The 19,926-nt window shown below is 42.3% G+C and overlaps 1 protein-coding gene across 3 annotated transcripts in view; it reads left to right on the forward strand.

Moving 5' to 3' along the window:
* Positions 1-1,543: 1,543 nt before the first annotated feature.
* UTRN (utrophin) overlaps positions 1,544-19,926 on the forward strand; it is a 449,337-nt gene continuing 430,954 nt past the window's right edge. For 2 of the 3 annotated variants that reach the window (XM_070417833.1, XM_070417835.1), the window contains exons 1-3: positions 1,544-1,784; positions 1,934-2,070; positions 7,313-7,461. In XM_070417833.1, the coding sequence (XP_070273934.1) occupies positions 7,383-7,461 (79 nt within the window). In that variant the 5' untranslated portion in view covers positions 1,544-1,784; positions 1,934-2,070; positions 7,313-7,382. Of the gene's footprint in view, positions 1,785-1,933; positions 2,071-2,526; positions 2,655-7,312; positions 7,462-19,926 lie in introns of those variants that run through there. The other variant, XM_070417834.1, reaches the window with a different exon arrangement.

A 19,926-nucleotide genomic window follows, 5' to 3' on the forward strand; every position in this document is an offset into this window, starting at 1 on the left:
ACAGTCTCCCTTAATACAGCCAGACTCAAGTAACACTTGATCTGTCATTTTCTTTTGATACTTATTGCTGATCTTGCATAGCCTTACTTGTTTACATGCCTTATCTCACTAGATTTGAAGTTCTATAAGGTAAGATCTCTATGGGATTTTTACTTGCACCATTCACAGTGCCAGGAGACCCGGCAGGCCCCAAATTGGCACTTGTTGAATAAATGAATGAATGAATGAATGAATGAAAAAAAGTGAATGAATTATGACCATTTCAAATTAATCTTCTGGATTTTATTTGGATTATATGAAGAAAAACCCTCAAGGAAGGAAGCTAAACTAGAAACTTGAAGAAAGACTATCTTTCAGGACCTCCTATGCCTCCGCAGCAGTTAGGGACTGAGGAAACTTTCACTTTATAACTAATAAAAGGCTAGTGCATTCTTTCTGAAAAAATTGTTTAAGGCTCTAGGGTTTATTTTTACTAACTCGCCAATACTAAACCAGCAAGAGCCCAGAGCTTGCTTATCAGTCAACCTTTCCTCTTTGTTTATACCAATTAGCAACTTAGGTTGTTTTTTTTCTTTCCCTCCACAGCATGATGAGCAAGTAAAAAGAATCACAGAAACACACGGGGAGTGAAGTATGTGAATAAGAAAAAGGCACACACAGCACAAACTCCTTTTTCCCCAGATATTTTTTAACCAACCCCTCAGCCTTGAGATGGGCTCTATGATAGATGTATGTATGTTTGTGTGTGTGTGTGTACATTGGAAAAATAGGAAAATAAGGTCAGCATAAACACTATGTGGAGGCATGAATCAATATAAAACGAAATTTCAAGTTTTTCTTAATACTTAAACGACACTAAGAAAACTCCACAAAATAAATACTAGTATACCCTTGGAAGTAGGGCCAACAAATCAGGAACGCCAGCCAACTGAGACGGAGTGAGTGGAGGAGCAAGTGGAAATTTATCTCTAAAGGAGAAAAATATCACCAGAACTAGCCAGTGTGGCTGAGGAGGGGGCGTGACTCCCATTTTCAGACCATCTGAGTACAGGGGCTTGTGCTTGTGGGAGGCTAGCTCCTGACTTCGGGAGCCGCGGGGGCGCGCAGCCCCAGGCCAGCTGAGCGCAGGGCCGGCCGCCACCGGCCGGGAGGGCGCGCTGGGCGGGCGCTCAACGACCGGGCACGCGGTCAGGTGACTCTGGGCGCCACGTTCCCCGGGGCCCAGCCGGCGGTGGCCGCTTGGGCCGGGCTGGGGCCAGGGCCGAACTGGGAGGCGAGAGGGGCTGATCTCCCGAAACAAAGTTGCTGGGCTGGTGGCGGCGGGGCGCGGGAGGCGGCGGGGAGCTGGAGCGGCGGCGGCCGGCGAACTGGACCTGCTCGGCCTCCTCCTCCGCCTCCTCGGGAGACCGCGCCCCGGGGTGCCCGGCCGCGAGCCGGTTCCCAGGGGGGCGCCACGGAGCGATCCTGCGCCCCACCCTTCCTCCTCTGCCTCCAGCGCTCCGCTCCAACAAAGGGGCAGGCCTGCGGGCGGGGAGCGGGAGGAGGGGGAGCGGGAGGAGCGAGCCGCTCGCCCGAAGTTGGGGAGTCGCCTGGCCTCGGCGGCAGAGAGCGGGCGGCCGCAGCCTGCCGCGGGCTTTCTCCCGCCGCGGGGCGAGGAGGAGCCGGGGGCTCCCGCAGCCGATCGGGGAACCGCCGGGAGCGGCGCCCCCCTGCTTTGGGGCCGTTTCTGCAGACGGAAAACTCTCCGGTGTTTGGCAAACTTGGTGCCTCCGCGCCCGTGCCAGGTTTGCACTAGGACTGTTTTGTTTTTGGCGGAACTACCGGGCAGGAAGGTTGCACAAGTCAGGGGCAGTTTTAATCGGGTGTCAAAATTCTTTTCCCCTCTCGGACCTCGTTTAGGTCTCTACATTTCTTTTCTTTTTCTTTTTTAAAGTTGCATCACAGAACTCACGCTTGCACACCACCACCCCCGCGATCACTGCGACCCGAAACACATCCAAACGAGCCCTCGGCCCGCTGGGGACGCGGCGGCGGCTGGCAGGCGAGGCGGGCGCGCGGTCACGGGAGCAGGTAAGTCCATGCATTATTGAGGCGCCGCGCCGGGTAATGTGACCGCGGCCCCGGGGGGACGGGGCGTGGGCTGCGGGGAGGACGGGCTCCCCTGAGGCTCCTTCTCCGCCCCGAGGCTGAGATGTAACCAACTTTTGCGTGCACTTTCCTGGGGACCTGAGTTCTGCTACCCCGCGGCGGAGCAGAGAATGACTGACACCTGGAGCAAGGAGAAGGAGGAGGTCCTGGGGATCCGTTTAGTAGGGAAGGATCCTCACTCCGCCGACAGGTCCCGGGCTGCCGCTGGGCCCCCCAGCCTCCCCTGCCGGGGTGAGAGTCCCGCATCCGTGCTTCGCGCGGTCAGGGAGCAGAGCCAGTGATCGCCGGGAGGGGACGTGGCCTGTCACACACGCCCCGGCCAGGGAGGGCGGGGCCGGAGGTGTCCGCTAGGAGAGGGTGGTGTGGTCGGCGGGCTGGGGAGCAGTTCCCAGCCGTCTGCCTGACAGGAAACGTGCAGACCTCCGGGCCGGCGCTGCTCGCGAGGGTGGGGCTCCGGAGAGGGGGCGGTGCGTGGTCCGGACTCTTGGCATCTCTTTCTGCAGCTGGTAAGGTCATTCATGCCCTACCTTTGGCCCCGGATCCCAGGCTCTGGTTGTCCAAGGCCACGTACAACCCCCACCCCCGGCCCCCCCAAAGCACGGATTTTAGGCTGTGCAACTTTTAGAAGGCACGCTGTTAAAAGAGACTTTCCCCCCAGACCCGGAAAGGGACTTGTTGTAGGGAAGGAGGAAACGTGCCGACCTCCTGGAGCCCGCGGACCGCAATTTGTTTTACATCGAACGGGAGCCCGGGGTCTAACCTAAGGGCGCCCCTTTCTGGGATTCCCGGGGTGAGCCTCCTCTTCCCCAGCCATCTGGTCGCCTGGGTCACCAGGGCCTCGCGGGTCAGTTTCCCACGCGGCTCTCGGGAGTGTCGGTGGCACGGTAGCTGCGGCCCCGAGGGCACGAGTCTGGGGGAGTCCCTGGTCCTCGGGACCTGACTGGAGCTCCCCGCCCCTTGGCCTGGCGACAGCAGCCGCATCCATAGCTCAGTAACTTGCACCGGCCCCAGGAAGTCGGGGTGGCCCGTCCGGCTGGTTGCTGGAGGGCGCGGGGGACGCCGTCGGCGGGCGGATGGTGCTGCGGGCCAGGCGGGAGCTGGAGGAATGCGAAGCTCGTGGGGGCTTCAGCCTGCAGAGTTCCCAGCGGCAGCGGCGGCGGCGAGGGCCCGGGCTTACGCAGTCATTCCCCTTATTTATGGGCCCGATGAGACAGCTCTTTAACTTCCCTTTGGGTGTTTACATACAATTTATTGCCCTGTAAACAGTATTAATCACTGTAGTATTCACCTTCCCTTGGAGCACTTCCGAGAGTGCATGGCAGTTCTTGGCGCTGGGTGGTGTCTTTTACTATGTATGAAGCCCAGTGGCAAACTCCTTCCCATGGGCTTCCCTTAGCAGTAACTCTAGCTAGGGTTTTGGTCGCCAGTGTAAATGAATGAATACTTTCTGCCCAAGGATCAGCATAACATTTCCTTCAAAACTGTACATTGTTGAACATCTTTGTATTCCTACATTGTGTAATTCCCATATTATTTTGAAATTAAAACTTTCCCTTGAAGGCCATCCCCTATCCTTTCATCCCAGGTTGGATTATTGACACACACACTCATGGCTTCAGGTCCATAGGACAGCCAGACATGTTCCCAGGAAAATGTTGGTGAACCTCGAGTTGAGTGTATTGGTTTCAGTGAGAAGATCTGGCTAACCTTTGGGAACATCCTTATCAGGGCACAGAAACATAGGGCAATGGTAACAATAAATTACATATAAATAACAATAAATGGTAACAATAACTGTAAAGGGCTTAAAACTTCTAAAGCAACATCCCATTCATTTCTTCTGTTTCTCAACTAGCTGTGTGTGGAAGATGGCCTTCCCTCCCTGTCATAGATGTGAAAATGGAGGGCCACCTTAAGGCACATTGTTAGTGGTGAAACTTCCATTCTGTCTCCTGACCACCGATTATAAACCACTGCAGCATTTATCGATTTAGAAGAAGGTATCTTTTTTTGCCATGTTACTCAACCCGGAGTCCCTTGCCATTCATGGCAACAAGTGGAAGTTGGTGGCTAGACCTGTTTCTTCCTTCTTCCCATTCTTCCCTTGTCCTCTGATCTATCCCCCTTTCTTCTGTATCTTTGTAGTATGTAAGGGATTTTGATGATCAAGCAGGGAAAATTTGAGAAATTATCTTAAGGAGAGTGGCAAAATAAAATGTTACAATCAACAAATATTTATGTGAAAAGGAATTAAAGTCCTGTGTAAAGAGTTCACTTTTTTTATGGAGTAGGATAGATCTTTGGGAAGCTTTGAAGTAAAGACCTTTGGCTAAGACTAGTTATACGGAGAGCATTAGAAATATTTCTCAAAGGGAATAGTTACTTTCCGGTTAAGAGAATTTTGTTGGGCAAACTTGATTTTTTGTAATAAAATTTTATATGCATTCCTCTGAACAAAGTTTTTGGTTTTTGAATATAATAAAATGCACTTAAGAATTCAGCAAATCTTTATAGGCATGTACCCCCAAAAGGAAATGTAACCACATAATAATACCTAAAGTCTTAACAGTAGTAGAGCAATAGAAAAAAATGTAAAACTTTTTTATACTCATAAATTTTGGCAGACTAATGACCCACAATCCACATTTTCCTCCCTACTGGAGAGTACATTGTTCCTACAACTTTAGGAATCTACCACAGTTTTCATCTGCTTCAACTCTTTAACACAAAACTTTTTTCTAAGGTAATTTTGATCTCTTTATTATTATAACACAACCTTTTTCTGACTGATAAGGATAAAAATATAACAATTATTACATATTACATATTTATATTATTATGACATAACATGATGTTTCCTTGAATATTACATATCACAAAAATCTTCTATATATATAAAAGCCTAAGTGACCCTTATGACTGGTCGACAGAACGACCGGTCTACTGGTCGATATGATGCGCACTGACCACCAGGGGGCAAACGTTCAAAGCAGGAGCTGCCCCCTGGTGGTCATTGCGCTCCCACAGCCAACCTCCCGTGGTCCCTTCCCCCAGCCGGTCAGTCCCGATGAGCCCTTATTGGGACTGGGCAAGACGCCCCGATCGGCCCCGATTGCCACCCAGGCCAAGGGACCCCACCCGTGCATGAATTCTTGCACCAGGACTCCAGTAATATATAAAATAATAGTATATAATATACTAAATGAAATATATTATAAAATAACAATACCATATGATGCATCCTTGAGTTAAAGAATTGAGATGTCTAATCCTAGCTAGCAGTAAACTCTGGTTCTGATAAATGTTGTAATACTAGTATGTGAATTATCAGCCATTTTTCACAGATTAATATTTGGAAGTGTTGCCTGTTATATTCCTAATGAAATGATTAATTTATTTAATTTGCATTTGGGGTCTCCTTAAGGGACTCTTAGGATAGAGCCAAGTGGCTGATTGAATTCTGAATCTATCTGGGTGTTTGGGGGCAGTGTGTTCCAGAAGGTATTAGGGCAATGTACTAGTCTAATATTCTTAAAGAAAAGGTAGCATTGTAGGACAGAATCTTTAGTTCTTTAAATTCTAAAGATCTTATGACTAATTAATTACTAAAAATTAAAATTATTTCTATTGAGTGATATCTGCACCCAGCAGAATTAATATGATGTACCTTCTACAATGATATAACATATAACTATTTAGATTTATATCTAATTGAAAGCATTCCTGAGATCAGACCTGAATACCCAACTGCTTTTTGTTATTTCCATATATATATTTCAGAGGCACCTCAAACTCAGCAAATCCAAACTACTTTCATTATTTCTTCCTGCAGAGGCTGATCCTCCAGAACTCCTCAGCTCAGTGAATGACTCGCCCTCTACTCAATTGCGCAAGCCAAATTGGGCAGTCATTTTGTCCCTTAGTATCCTGAGCCTCTCATATCCAACCAGTTCCCAAATCCTATGCACCTTCTTTATTTAGTATTTAAACATCCCACATATCCACCCGTTCTTTCCACCTTCCCTGGTTTAGGCCACAGTCATTTTCTGTCTGTAATATTACACTAGAAAGAATATAAGACTAAACACCCATGTATTCTTTAACTACATTCCCCACTTGTCACTTTCCAATATTTCATATGTCTCTCTCTGTGTATTCATGTGTATACTAGTATTTGTGTACATTTATACATAGACATATAGATAGACATATATAGACAGATATATGCTGTCCTTCTTGAACTTAAGTTGAAGATATTATCATACTTCATTGCAAACTATTTCATCATGTGTCTTCTACAATCAGACATTTCCTTGCATAAGGACACAACCATTAACCAATATTAAAGAAGTTTAACACTGATACAATAATATTGTCTAATACAGCGGTTCTCAACCTGTGGGTCGCGACCCCTTTGGGGGTCGAACGACCCTTTCACAGGGGTTGCCTAAGACCATCAGAAAACACATATTGAATATATAATTACGTATTGTTTTTGTGATTAATCATTATGCTTTAATTATGTTCAATTTGTAACAATGAAAATACATCCTGCATATCAGATATTTACATTACGATTCATAACAGTAGCAAAATTACAGTTATGAAGTAGCAACAAAAATAATTTTATGGTTGGGGTCACCACAACATGAGGAACTGTATTAAAGGGTCGAGACATTAGGAAGGTTGAGAACCACTGGTCTAATATATCGCCCAAATTCAGATTTTTCCAAATTATCCCAAATTGTGTATTTTGAAAAATTCTGAATTCAATCAAGGATTACCTAATTAAATTCTTCTCATGTTTTAAAAACTTGGCTCAAATGTCACTTCTTCAAGGAAGGCTTCTCTAATTGCCCAGGGCAGGTTAGATTCCTCTGCTCTATGATGATGTTACTTTGTGCTTCTCCTTTGTATGTTTGTAGCATATCAGAATAATTCATTATATAATTAATTGCTTAGTATCTATAAACTTCATGATGGCAGAGGCTGTGCCTCTTTGATAGTGATATCCCATTCCCAGATCAGTGCCTTATACGTTGCAGGCACTGAATAAATATTTCCTGAATAAATGGTGATGATATATAACTGTATATGACTATATGTATTACATGTGTATATACCTATTTTTTTTTCAAGTCCATACTTTCCCTTTTCTCTTTAGGTATTGATGTCTTAAAAAAAAAAAAAAAGAGGATTTAGTAAAGTTTGGATTTTACTGAAACTCAGCAAAGATGGCCAAGTATGGAGAACATGAGGCCAGGCCTGATGACGGGCAGAATGAGTTCAGTGACATCATTAAGTCCCGATCTGGTAAGTAATGGGAGCCTAAGAAAATGCCAGGTTTATATGCATAAACTACTTAGAAGACATAGGGTGTTCTTTTTTTTTTAAATTTTTTTTTTTTGGCTTGTGTTGCACTGTTCTTGTGAGACAAATTTCTTTTGAGAAATATAATTCTGACAAAGGAGTATTATATTATAAAAGGTAACATAGTGTCTCTGACTGTCCTATTTGAATTTCTCAGCCCAGTTTGATCTCATCCTGTGCTGACTGGCATTGTTTAGTTACACTGGGACCAGTAGTTGAATGATGTGCATTTATCAGACTAACCCCTTTCAACACAAAAATATAGCTGAGCATGTTTTCCCTTTTCAGCCTATTTTATGAAGTTGAAAGGATTATATGCTTAAAGTAGGAGGTGCCGTTGTTTCTGGCAGGATGGATCTTCTGTAGTTTTGCTTCGATCACATATGTCCTTACCCTAATTCCTTTTGGTGGCCAGGGCTAGGCCTACAGGTTTCTTACCTCTGCTTCCATCTTTGAAACTCCTTATGAACCTTCTCAAGGTTTATTATTTCACCTAGGTAATCTAATAAACCGGACTAAGACAGATTAATGGTTTTCATCTGAACATTTAAATTGGGGACCTAAGATACTGCTCTACACCCCCAGTCTTTTTATGTAACCAAGCGCTTTTCCGCTGTCACTGTTCAAATGAATCAACTGGGAAGGCTTTTTTTTTTTTTTTTTTTTTTTTTAATGCAGATGCACTGGCTCCTCTCCATACCTATTGAATAATAAATTCTATATTTTAAAAAAAGCTTCAAATATGATTTTGAGACAGGCTCAAGGGGAGATATTTTTGAGTAGGCTGGGCTTGTTTGAGCTTTGAAAATTACACAGAACTCTACCCTGGGTGTGAACACTATACTTAAGTAACCTTGAGAGTTAGTCTCAGGTATAAAATTATAACCAGTGTCACTTTAAGATAAAAAAAGGAATATACAGCCTGTTTTGCCCCATGTATCATGTTTATATTATCTTAGGAGATTATTTCTCAGGACATGAAGCTGCAGAAATATGCACTGAAAATCAGCTCTAAATTAATAGACATACACACTTAAGATACACATTTCTTTCTGTGGTACTGGAACTGGTTGATTGGTAAAGATTTTGGTTATAACAGTCCTGGCTCTAAATTTGTAGTGACTACTGTGGAGCTTGAAGGATCTTTAGGTACATTAAAGCTTACTATCCTGTTTTAAACATCTGAGGGTATTTTTTTCTCAAAAATTCTTTTTGTTTTAAATATTTTAGTAATATAAAACATTATGTAGATATAAGGGATTATTAGTATTTTCTTAAGAATACATATCCAGACTATGTAAATGTAACACAGAGGAAAGTGAAAGTGAGACAATTTAACATATCCATGCTGGTCATGTTCTATAAATTGTGAGGAGATATATTCTTAAATAGTTGTCTGAGTCAACCTCTATTACAGTGAGACCTTTGATATTTATAACTATGTGCTTTAACCATCCCCATAAAAAGTAATTGAATAAGTTTCGAAATGCTAAGCATATATGATGAGTGCACATAGCTTCCAAATTGTTTTTTAAATTAAAAATTACCATTTAGAAAGACTTACAATTCTCATACACTGTTGGGGGACAGTTGGGCAGAAATCATCACATGTTTTTAACATGTGTATACCAATTAGCCTATTAACTCTATTTTTAGAGTTATTTCCTAAAATACACAGAAATGCACAAGCAAGAAGTTGATCACAACATTTTTTATAAAAGGAAAAAAATTGGAAACACCATAAAAATACAGTATTGAGGACTGGTTAAGTCATAATTTCCCAAAGTATTTTGAAAAGAGCCTAAGTTCTAATTTAAAAAGGATGCCAAAGACAAATAATTTTAGGAAATAGTGGTCAGCCTACTCTGTTCATTTAGTGTAGCGCCTCTGAACTGATTGCAGAGAATCTCAGTGGAGTTCATTATATTAGGTATATTCATAAAGCAGAAGAATATACATTCATAATATGTTATTGATATGTATATATCTATATATATGCATAGAAATGTGTTCTTGACATTGTCAAGTAAAAATATATGCAATATGAATTCAATTAGGTGAAAATTATTTTTTAAAAACAATTTAGCAGATTATACACTACAATGTTAATAGTGTTAACCTTGGCATTTTGGGATTATTATTTTTCTCTCTTTGCTCCTATGTATTTTCTAAAGTTCTTCAATGAGCCTGTATTACTTAGTTCTTATTTTTAAAGGCTCTCAAATTGCTTAGAGTGTTTCAATGCCAAGGCTCTGACTGTTACATTTTTTTTGCTTGGTGGCACCTACTTCAAAACACATTGAAAAGTTAGCTGTTGCATAGCTGAGATATGAATCACATTCTTTTGGCTGTATTATGTTGCAAGAGCCAGTAGATAAATTTGGATTTGAATGGGCCTGTTAGTCCCAATTCTGCTTTCTGAAAGGCACAGTTTTGATTCTTTTAAGGTAAATATTAGCATACAGTGATAATGTCTTTTGGTATACCAAAATATACATATTGAATAAGTATTTTTAGTTCAGATTCATTCAAAGGAATCATCCACATATAATGTATTTTTTTTTTTTTAAAGATCCTTCTTGGACACGTTCTATGCTTAAGTTATTGCTTTCTCATTGTTTTAAAGGGATGTTTTCCGATGGAAGAATTTTAAATCTAATCTGCTTCTCTAGATTTCTTCCTTTTGGAGATTGGATATGGGGGAGGGAGAAAAGATTAGGGTGGGAAAAACTAAAGTTGAGAGTAAATTGATTAATTTAATCTCTTCGTTTATCAAGATTCTTCCATTCTTACTCCTTCCCAAATACTTGAATTTGGAAAGCTAAAAGCCTGGTGTAACAAAAATATTTGTGCATTTTACATCAAGTTATTGGGATTATTTATACTGCCCTCATTCATTATTATTTGGCTTTAAGATGTGTATGAGGTTTTACATTTTTTATGTTATTTCCACCTTCTAAACAGACGTATGAAATTATCAAGGGTGGATGATGAAAATGTGTATACCAATTAGCCCATTAACTCTGTATGGGGGATATACGACCCCATATATTTCTTTATGGTTGTACCACATTTACCTTGGATTTGAATGAACATTAGAAAAGAACTTGAAATAATATGACTTTTAATTATTAAGAGCTTGAGGTGGGGTAAACGGAGACCTTTCTTTTCCTAACTTAAACACACCTACGTCGTTTGTCATCAGTAACTGCATCTTTCACAGCCTGCATTAGTGGGCTTAAGAAAGCTTACCAAATTAGTAAATATTGTGAGAGAGTAGGCCAAGATATAGAGTTGTTTGTTTGTTTTTAGTGGAAACATATAGCCAATGGAGTCTGTGATGTGTACATTTCTGTTTGGAACATTTTAAACATGAAGTAATACAATGGTTTGGGATGCATGTCAAGTCAAAGAATATGCTCATTGCTACTTCATCCTATCAATAGCTAACACATGTTAAAGCTGATAATATAGAACAAGGCATCCTTTTCTGATGTTCTCAGTTCTGTTGTGGTTAAGTTTTAACTGAGAGCCTCCTAACCAGGGTAGCGCTCAGGGCTAAAGAGAGTGTGTCAGCTGGCTACCTGTGGGGATTTTGACAATCTGGGGATTAGAATCATAGACGCTCAGATGGGAAGGGGCCATTTATTGAATGAGTTAGTCAGGTAAGCGCCACATTGTTGCATGATTCAATGTGTTCTTTAAGTACCTTGGGTAGGAAGCCTGCGTATAACAATTTTACCCTTTCTTCTTCCACCTTTTTGGATCTAATTGCTGAGGACCTAATTGCTGAAACAATTTTAGAGGCCATATAACTCAGCCACGCCTGTAAGGAGGTTACCCAGACTCTGCTTGCACACTTCCAGAGATGGTATCTCACTGGTGATGATGATGAGGATGATAATCCTAGCAATTTACATTTATTGAACACAGACTGTGTGCAGATGTGGTGTCAAGAGTTTCATCCTCACAACTACTGTTTTACAGATGACAAATGTGAGCCACGCAGAAGTAATTGACCGTACTGGCCTTCCTTCTAGTTCTCCAAAGGCCCAGTTGTGCCGATCTCAGGGCCTTTGCACATCCCTTTTACACCTGTCTTTGTCTGATGGGCTCCTTGCTATCATTTAGATTTAGATGTAAATGCCATGTTTGAGAGATCTTCCTAGATAGATCTTTAGAAAGTAGGTCTCCCTTGCCCAGCCAGAGTGGCTCAGTTGGTTGAGTGTCGCTCTGTGCACTGAATGGCTGCTGGTTCGATTCCTGGTCAGGGCACATACTTGGGTTGAGGGTTTGATCCCCAGTCAGGGAATGTAAGGAAGGCAGTCGATCTATATTTCTCTCTCACATTGATGTTTCTCTCTCTCTCTCTCTTACTCTTTCTAAAGCATGTCCTCTGGTGAGGATTAAAAAGGAAAAGAAAGTAGCTTTCCTGGCCACTCTTGACTGCATCAGTATATTTAAATTTTCTCTATGTTCTTATCTCTATCTGGTACTCTTCTTGTTTTGTGTATTTATTAATGTACTTCCCACTAGAATTTAATTCCAAAGGTACAGAGACCAAACTGCAAGCTCATAGTAGGCAAGCAATGAATGTTTATTCAATGAAAAAAGGCTTACAAAGCTAGAAAGTGCCAGATCTGGGATTAGAGCTCAGGAGATCTGACTCCAGAAACCCTGCATTTGACCTCCACATAGTGCTGAGTCTTCTAGTTTACAAGGTTGTTTATTTTGTTGCTTGTGGAATTCTTCATTGGGAGCCTAAATCTATTGCTTACAACGTTCTCACAGTATGAGCTGGATTTATATGTGCCTCTGCCTCTTCTTTTATGGTGACCAAGGTTGGGACTCCAGGCTGTGAGGGAGAGCCTTCCTGGGCCCCCAGTTGTCATCGTAGTGCTGCCAAGGGAGGGCCAAATTGTAGGAGATACGACCTGCTGCTCCCAGACCTGTCCTGGCCTTCCCTGGCTCTGGTCTTTGTCATTCTCTGTCAAGAGTTAGCAAAGGGGAAAATACCAGAGGACAGGCAGTCCTCTGGGTGGAAGGTAGAGAAACTGATCATCTGTTTCTGACGTGAATTCTCCCTTCTCTTTTCTTCCGACTGCTGCTCAAGGCTTTTCACTGGCTGGTGAAAAAAGGTAGAGGATTTCAGATGCACTGCGATTTGGCACAGTTTAAGTCCTGGTCTGATGCCCAGATGGGTATCTGTGGGTTGAAAGAGTTGGTAAGAGGTGGGGGAGGGGGAAGGGAGAAAAGAGAGGCAAGTGAAATAAAAAGAAAGTGAATTATTTAAGATGGAATATTATACCTGGTTACATTTACTGCAAGCCTTTTAAAAAGATGCTATATTTGCGATAAAGTAAGCTTGCTTAGCAAGATTCAGTTTTATGAAAATTATGAGGAAGATTATCATGTTTGTTTATCTTTCAGAAGCCTTTCTTTATGAAGGACAGTGGTTAAGTTGTATTTAGGGAGTCGTTGGTCTGCTTCTTTCTCTTTCATTTAAAAAAATATCAGTGGGGATTTTTCTAAAGAGCTTAAGGGACTGTAAAAATTAGGGGTTTTTTGTTTGTTTTTTTCTGAAGCTTTGCATGGCTGGAATACCTGTGCTCTGAAGGAAGGTCTTTGAACAGGTTTGTTTTTTTCCATGAGCCTTGGGGATTTGTGGTGAGGGACAAGTAACCCTGATGGAAACTCAACTCTGACAGAGTTGAGCAGCTATTCTCGTAATGCTTGTAACATCTTCTCCGTGTTGTTTCCTCATTGTGCTGAAATAGTGCAATCATAGAAAAGTTTTCTATATAAATATGATTCCCCTGACTTGTTACTATGGTTGTGAAAGGTTGGTAGGTGATCTGTACATGATCGGAAAAATGTGAATTGCTGAGACTGTTCTAGGCAGTGAAAGTACATTAATTATATAGACAGAATGGAAAACTCAATTTTATTGAACCTTCGTTGAGGCCAGACGTTTGAACTACATGCTGATATGATGGTTTTCAGGGAACAAGGGAACATGTAAGGTCATTGAAGCAGTTGTAAATATTAGTTAAAATTTAATCGTGAAAGGATACTCAGGTGGTTTCAGATGTATTGGCTAGACGACCCCCCTCATACCCTGCCGAAGCTGTCTGTAGAGGCAGAGGTGTTTGCTATATTATTATTATTTTTTTTTTTACCATAACTGTATACTAGTAAACACACTCAATTTGGTATTTGGCATGTGAGTTGTTGTGGGTTTTAAATACATATGTATTTACTCTCGAAATGCTGGTTTGTGAGCTGAGAAATCCAGTTCAGACCCAGCCTTTTCACTTGTGCTTCTTCTGCCCCTGGACGTGCACATGCCAGCTGCCGGAGGCGTACATGCACCTTTTGCACAGCCAAATACCGAGGTTGATTGCAGCCCGTCGTTCTCTGTCAGAAGCCTGTGCTCCTGGCCTAGGGCATGGGGGAATTGTTTGCATGTGCTCATTTGGCAGCTATGCTTAAGGTTGGGGGTGGTAAAACCTCGCATCAGTTTAGAGAATTCAGTTTCTTTAAGAAAAATTAATTCTGTCCATCATAGCCATTGAGCTCAAAGTGTAAAGTGTGAGAATAACATCTCATAGGTGGATATTTTCAAGTGAACTTTTCTTGGTGGGTGGGTGGTCGGTTTAGTTGTTATGATTTCTGTCTAGTTCAATAACTCTTACATTTAATTATGAAACAAATTGTTGTGAAAGGGAAGAAAAGAACACATAATCACATTTCTGATGTAGCAGGGGAATCCAATAGAAAACATCACTTTGTGTCTCTAAAGTGGTACAACTGTGCAATAAACACGGTGCTGTAATTGAAAAAGTATTATCTGTTTAGAACTTTTCTAATTCCATGGTGTTAATACTTGCAAATTTCTTCCATTCCTTTTTTAAAAAATCTTTATTGTTGAGATTATTACAGATATCCCTCTTTCCCCAGCCGATGCCCCTTCCTCCAGCTGGTTCCCACCCTGCCCCAGGCCTTTGCCACCCTATTGTGTCCACAGGTAATGCATATATGCATATAAGATCTTTGTTTAATCTCCTCCTACCCCCAACCTCCTTCCCTCTGAGAATCATCAGTCTGTTCCATTTCCATGCCTCTGATTCTATTTTATTCACCCGTTTATTCTGTTCATTAGATTTCTTATTCGTTTATTTTGATTTTTCGATTCAATTGTTGATAGGTATTTGTTGTCATTTTGTTGTTCATATTTATGATCCTTTTCTTTTTCTTCTTCTTCCCCTTCTTAAAGAATACCCTTCAACATTTCATATAATACTGGTTTGGTGGTGACGAACTCCTTTAGCTTTTTATTGTCTGTGAAGCTCTTTATCGAACCTTCATTCTAAATGATAGTTTTGCTGGGTGGAGTAATCTTGTTTGTTGGTCCTTGCAATTCATCACTTTGAATATTTCTTGCCACTCCCTTCTGGCCTGCATTGTTTCTGTTGAGAAATCAGCTGACAGTCATATGGTCATTCCCATGTAGGTAACTGTTTTTCTCTTGTTGCTGTTATGATTCTCTCTTTGTCTTTAGCCCTTGGCATTTTTAATTAGTTAATTAATTAATTAATTAATTGTACTGATTTGAGAGAGAGAGAGAGAGGAAGCGGGCACGAGAGCAAGAGTGAGAGAGATCCAACCCACAACCTTGGTGCATTGGGATGATGCTCTAATCAACTTTGCTACCAGACCAGGGAAGCCCTTGGCATTTTAATTATGATGTGTCTTGGTGTGGTCCTCTTTGGGTTCACCTTGTTTGGGACTCTTTGTGCTTCCTGGCCTTGTAGGTCTATTTCTTTGACCAGGTAGGGGAAGTTTTCTGTCATTATTTCTTCAAATAGGTTTTCAATATCTTGCTCTCTCTCTTCTTCTGGCACCCCCATAACACAAATGTTGGTATGCTTGAAGTTGTCCCACCAGGAGGAGCAAGGGGTCCCAGCCCCACACCTGATCCCCAGCCCAGGGTCCCAGAGCTGGGAAAAGAAGTCCCTATGGGCAGTAAGAACTATGGGCTGTAAAAACCAGTGCTGATTGGTGCTCACACTATCTTCATATTTTTGGATTCTTTTTTCTTTTTGCTCTTCTGGTTGGGTGTTTTTTGCTTCCTCATATTTCAAATCATTGATTTGATTCTTGGAATCCCCTACTCTACTCTTGAATCCCTGTATATTATTCTTTATTTCAGTCAATGTATGCTTAATTTCTGACTGGTCCTTTTCCTTTTTTTTTTTTTTGGAGCTTTCTGGAAGATTCTTGAGTAAACTTATAATGTGGATTTGAACTCTATATACAGTACTTTGCTTTCTTCTATTTCTTTCATTTGTGACATGTTTCTTTGTCTCCACATTTTGGCTGCTTCCCTGTGTTTGTTTCTATGTATTGGATAGTGTTGCTATGTCTCCTTGAGTTGGTAGAATGGCCTTGTGTAGTAGGTGTTCTATAGGGCCCAGTGGCTCAGCCTCCCCAGTCACCTGAACTGGGAGCTCTGGGTGCACCCCTTTGTGGGCTGTAAGCACAGTCCTGTTGTAATTGAGACTTGATTGCTGTTGGTGTCACTGGGAGGAATTGACTTCCAGGCCCATTGGCTGTGAGGACCAGCTGTGACTACAGTGGGAGACCTGCTGTGTAGGAGATAGCCCTATGGAGCAGGACTTGCTTCGGTTGGGGCTTTGGTACTCACTGAGTCTTTCCCTTGAGTGTGTTGCTTATGGATGTGTAGAGCTGTAATCTGGTGTGGTCTGACACTGACCATTAGGTATACTGGCTCTTGGGTCTCCAGGGAGGTACAAAGTTAGCCTCTGCCTGAGGCCACCCAGCAGGAGCTACAGAGAGATCTTCAGATTTCTCTCTTAGGTTTGAAAGTACCCAGGTGAGGCCCAGCTATGAAGCAAGGCAGGCTGGTGCTGATGCTGGGTCTTGGGTCTTTTATTGATAGGTTTGGGGCTCCTTGACCCAGTTGAAGCCTGGAGATATTTTAGCCTGAGCAAGGAGAGGCCATTCATATGCAAAAGCTGCTGCACACAGCTTGTGTGAGGTTGTAAATTGGATGAGGCGGTGTCTTAGGGAATCACCACAGTAGAGTGGAGCAAATAGAAATGGCTGCCAGTCAGCCCTGCCACCAGGTAGGTCCCAGCAAAGGAACAATGATTCCTGTGAGCACCTCCGTCTGGGAGAAAGCCACCCCCAAGTTCCTGCCCTGATGCCAGACAATCCAGCTCCTCCTCGTATGTGTCTGTGATCCCCTGAGCCTCGTCCTGGTGCTGGAGCTCAGAGCAAGCAGGACCGTGTAAGTTCAGTTCATGGTGCTGGCCTTTTAAGAGGAACAGCTGGGTCTCCAGCAGCCTCTGTGTCACCGGGCCCCAATCCATACTGGTTTTTACAGCCCGGCGTTCTTACTGCCTCTAGGGACTTCTTTCCTCAGCTCTGGGACCCTGGGCTGGGGATCTGGTGTGGGACTGGGCCCCCTTGCTGCTCCAGGCAGCCTTGGCAGAGAGATCTCCCTCCCGATTAAAAAAGTGGCCCACATGGGTGCCAGACCAGTCCGTTCCGGGTCTCCGCACCTCCTACCAGTCTCAATGTGCTTTCTTCTTTACTTGTCTAGTTGTAGGACTTACATTCAGACAGTTTTCCAGCAGTTTTGGTTAATGGTTGTTCTGTATTTTAGTTGTAATTTTGATGTGGTTGCGGGAGGCGGTGAGTACAAGCGTTTACCTACGCTGCCATCTTCAAATCCCCCATTCCTTTTTCTTTTTAAGATTTTGGTATGATCTTTACCTGAGGAGACTGTTTGTTTGGGGGTGGGGCGGGGCATAGCATTTTGAAGTTGATACTAATTGATTGGTTCTCTGGCTCCTCATAGGCTGTGTGTGAATCATGTCAATATTAATTCAGTAATTACATAGATGTATGCATACGCTTTTATTTTAAAGTCAGGCTTTGGGCTCTTTCTATGTGGAATTTCTAACCCAGGCTGCATGTCACAACCACCCTTTGGGATTCTGACTCAGTCATGTGAGTAGGTTCCCGGCAACTGGAGTTTTAATAAACTATGTTTAGTGCCATTGATTTATGGACAAAGGAGGCAGGTTTAAGACTCCCGGAATGAAAGAGAATGTGGTCTGTGCATTTCAGAGAATCAAGGAGAGTGTTAGTCAAAGAGTGAAGATTATTTCTCCTTTTAAACACTGCCCTTTAAACAATTTCAAAAGTTAGTAGATATCTTGGTATTGGGCATTTCCCCCCTTTTGTCTTGTGTTTTGGAGAGCTCGGTTGTGCTGAGCCAAGGTAAAACTGTGGCAGTGGGTCAGGAGAGTGATGGCATTGTTGGTGTATTTCTTACTGTGGCCCATTGAACCAGAAGATCATACCAAAATATTCAGCACTGAAGTATTCCTTCATTGAGCTCCTGTCAAAGATGGCTTGCTTTGTTTTCTGTGCTCAATTGATTGTTCTCTTCATCCCCACTTCTCCTCCCAACCCTGTGTCTACTCTGCCCCCCCCCCCCCCCCGCAAATTTGAAACCTCCATCCTTCAACCTTCAGCAAAACATTTCACCACCTGATCACCGAGCCAGAATTCATCTCTGCCTCCTGTTCACTCTTTATTTCTATTTTTGCCTCTTTTTGCTTGTGTATGGGTATATGCTTTCCTGATTTGACTTTCTGATGCCAGTAGGTAGATTAGTTGCTACAAACAGTAACTGCGCTATAAAGGTTTACGGTGTATCTTCATGATTAAAAAAAATCAGATGTGCTTCTATATAATAGTGGTTGTTCATTTTTTTTTTGCTAAATGATGGGCTCAGCAGTGAGTAAGACATGTGTCTATTCTTAAGGTGCTGTCAGGCTGCTTGGGAAGAGAGGCACAAATAGACATCCTTGGTGCACACAAGGCCATGGGAACATAGGAAGAGGAAAGACAGATTCTTGCCCTGGTGGGAATGAGAAGGCCCTAAGAGGAAGTAATTGGAGCTATGCTGTGAAGGATGCATAGGAGACAGCCATGTGGACAGCGAAGGAAGGGCATTGCAGAAGAACAATGCATTTTGAGTCTGTAGCTGGAGTGTAGCTGGGGCTTTGCAGAGGATGGGAGAGATTGGGGCCAGATTTTCAAAGCTCTTTTGAAGTAAGCTAAGAGGTGTGATCTTTTCTCTGGAAGGAGTCACTGTGGGATTTGACGTGGGTTAATGACTGGCTTGATACTGTTTTTCAGTAAGATGACTTGGTTGTCAGTATGAAAGATCCCCTTAGAAGGGAGGAGAGTTGGAGGGAGGCAGGGAACAGGTAAGAGTTGAGAAAATAATTGAGGTTAGAAATGCTAGAGTGGCACAGGTGGAGAAGGAGGAGGAGAAAGACTTTGAAAGATGGTTAGCCATTAGTCATAACACAGCTAAAGCCTCATTGTACACTTTACCTTCATGAGATTTGTTTTGCATTTTTAACCAGATGTATAGTTTTTCAAATTATGTTGTAATTCAAGTTCTCAACACAGTCAGTTATTAGCTCTTCCTCCAGAAATAATTGTCTTAACTTGATTAGTTTCTTAACATTTAAAAAAAATATATATTTTTATTGATTTCAGAGAGGTAGGAGAGGTAGAAATATCAATGATGAAAGAGAATCATTGATCAGCTGCTTCCTGCATGCCCCCTACTGGGGATCAGGCTCACAACCCAGGCATGTGCCCTTGAACGGAATTGAACCTGGGACCCTTCAGTCCACAGGCCAACACTCTATCCACTGATCCAAATCAGCTAGGGCTGATTAGTTTCTTAACATTTTAAAGATAGTTTTTTTATTTTTATTTTTTATTATTTTTTTTTTACTTCTTATTGAAGTTGATTACTGCATGCAATGTGTACAGAATTTTTTTTGCACATTTTCTGGGAGAAAGTGTTCACAGTTTTCATTACATTTTCAAAGGAGGTCTATGATCCATCAAAAGTTGATCCTTATTAGGGTTGCGTTTCTTAGAGTGTTTCCGTCTTTTCTGATGGAAATTTAATTGGCAGTCTGATACTCTGGCCTGAGTTTAGGGTCCCACACTCTTGCTACAACCTAGATTCTGAACCTTTTGTTGCTTCCGTTGTCTCAGAGCCATTCAAGCAAAATACCTGATTGCTGGAATTAGGGTGGGTAGACACAGGTTTGAAGGACATAATTTCCGATCATGTTTGACCCAGTTTGTTGATAAATCTTTCCCTTTTGTTGCTAAAAGTGGCAGATAATCAAACATAAATTACTAATTAACACTCTGGTTCAGATTTTTTTATTATTATTAATGGAACCTGTGCTTCATCAAGCTCTGGTGGAGTGGGTATCACATGCTTTATTTTTCCTAACATGAAAGGTAATTTACTTTTCAAAGATGTTGATGTGTTTG

The sequence above is a fragment of the Myotis yumanensis genome, unplaced genomic scaffold, assembly GCF_028538775.1.
Source record: "Myotis yumanensis isolate MYYU_CA2020_CCGP unplaced genomic scaffold, mMyoYum1.0.hap1 SCAF_6, whole genome shotgun sequence".
In the NCBI taxonomy this organism is placed as follows: Eukaryota; Metazoa; Chordata; class Mammalia; order Chiroptera; family Vespertilionidae; genus Myotis; species Myotis yumanensis.